Here is a 2,090-nt window from a genome sequence, read left to right on the forward strand (position 1 = left end):
TACGTTGGTTTTGCTCATGCTGGGTATCGGATCCTTCGTTCTGGTGAGTTGTCTGAGAGTGGCTGTTGGTTTGTGTGCTGTTATGAGTCCTAGTGGTCGCAGTAGTCTGGCTGTCAGTTCAGAAATGCTCTTGATGTATGGTGGTGTGGCTAGTCCTTTGGGTTGCGGCATGTCCTCGTTCCATTGACAATATACCTGGACCCAATATACTGGCCACTGCAACAGACAGCTGGAACTGACAACCGGAAGCGGCAGAGACAAACCACTATAAATGCCGGAGGAAACATCACAGAAGCACTTCACAGGAGGCTCCCAAGCACTGAGGATGTCACCTAGACAGGGGACGAAACGTCTGCAACACAAATTCCCAGCTCGGCGAACAGAACCACAACAATGAATCCTATGCAGCTCTCTTTAGCAACTGGCCATTCAGCCCATCAAGTCTATTCTGCTGATCCATGGCTGAACAATTCTATTGACTCTCCTTTAGGAATGCAAGAGTGTGGAGTGGGAGTTGCCCCTTTGCTTGCAACAAAAAGCTGTCCATTTCAGCCTTAAACCAGCAGGAGTCCCTCAGTGCACATGGGTTTTCTAGGGGGCGCTGCTCCAGATCTCCATTACTTTCATGTGAGGAAATTTCTGCTAACATCACCTCCTCCCTTCCCTCAACGGCGTACTCTCATTTTAAAAGTCTGCTCCCCTCACCCGCCTTGGACACTCTCCATCGGACCAAATAGCTTCTCCTTCTCTTCCCTGTGGAATCCTCCTAACATTTCCAACACTGCCTTCAGATCCTCCCTCAGCCTCTTTCACTGAAGGAGCAGAAGCCAAGCAGGAGTAGTCTGTCCTGGACTAGTTCCCAGTAACTCCTTACCCAAGGGCTTCCATCCTGCAGCATGGGGTGGAATAGGGAGTGCTGGAAGGAGAGAACTGGAGGGAGAGGAGGGAAGAGAGGATAGGAGAGTGATATGGACTTAACTCCATTCTTCAACCCCCTGGACTGTCCAACCATTCAGATCATGCATCCTATTCCCATTTATCCACCTTTATTCCATATTCCTTGTCAATTTCCTGTAACAAGTACCCTTGAGTCTCCATGGTAGACCTTTTGATTGACCTCAGCTTTGATGAGAGATTTCACAGCGACACTGTGTCTGTGTTGAGCAAGGCAGTGCCTCACTTGTCCTGTTCTCCATCCCACAGTCAACACTCTTTTAAAAGCCCACTTCAGTGCACAGCTTCTTGGCTGCTGATCACTAACCCAGACTGAGGATCAAGATCTTTCAGACTGACTGTGTGAATGAGCTGGTAAGTTGGAGAGGGGAGCAGGGAATTTAAATCCTGTGACTCATCACGTTCCAGAACAGAGAATCAATCATTTCCAATGACACTGACTGGTCAGCAATAATCTCATAAAAAAAAAACCACAATAAATCCAGCACACACTGACAGCTCTCAACAGACTCTAACCACGGTAGAAATTACTCGCGAACTAGCGTGAAGCCTTTCTGCTGCGTATGTGAAGGGAGTGGACATTAATTATTCACTGGAAGGTAACTTTTGTTTTTCTGAACAAATCACCGTGCTTACCTGTCTCCATAGACCATACTAACCTGGGTGTGTCGCAGGAGAATGCTCCTTAACTCTGTCCAGATAAAAAGGAGTGCTATTCAGGAGTCAATCAGTGAATAGAGTTGTAGCTGTAACAATTGCCTGTCACAACATGACAAGTTTCAGTCAACGAACCTGTTTCTCTGCAGCAGAGAGCCACTGGGAGCTCCACTGAAGAATAGGATCTTCCTGACCTCCCTGCTGTGCCCGCCCCACTGCCTGCTCTCCCACCCAATCCTGGCAATTCATTCCCCCTTTCTCAGGCTACAGTCCATCCCCCACACTGCCCTCTGCTCCGATAATTTAAAAATGTATAAAATAATAGTTGGGTAGAATGATTACACACCGTGTCGGTAATAAAACTACTGCTATCACCGCGTGGGTCAATCAGCTGAAGCTAAGCTGCTGATTGTATGCAGGTTTGCAACATCGGGCTGTGTTTTATGGGGTCTGACATCCGGCCTTGGCTACTGATCTCA

General features: G+C 47.8%; 1 protein-coding gene across 3 annotated transcripts in view; it reads right to left on the reverse strand.

Annotated features, from left to right (window-relative positions):
• The window catches only part of LOC122561909 (proton channel OTOP3-like), a 29,079-nt gene extending 27,310 nt beyond the window's left edge, over window positions 1-1,769 (reverse strand). For 2 of the 3 annotated variants that reach the window (XM_043714236.1, XM_043714235.1), the window contains exon 1: window positions 1,614-1,769. Coding sequence is in view for 1 of the 3 variants with exons in the window: in XM_043714234.1 (XP_043570169.1) it covers window positions 1,591-1,607 (17 nt within the window). In the remaining 2 variants the exon portion in view is untranslated. Of the gene's footprint in view, window positions 1-1,590 lie in introns of all 3 variants that reach the window. The other variant, XM_043714234.1, reaches the window with a different exon arrangement.
• Between the last annotated feature and the right edge of the window lie 321 nt (window positions 1,770-2,090).

This window comes from Chiloscyllium plagiosum, chromosome 24 (genome assembly GCF_004010195.1).
Source record: "Chiloscyllium plagiosum isolate BGI_BamShark_2017 chromosome 24, ASM401019v2, whole genome shotgun sequence".
In the NCBI taxonomy this organism is placed as follows: Eukaryota; Metazoa; Chordata; class Chondrichthyes; order Orectolobiformes; family Hemiscylliidae; genus Chiloscyllium; species Chiloscyllium plagiosum.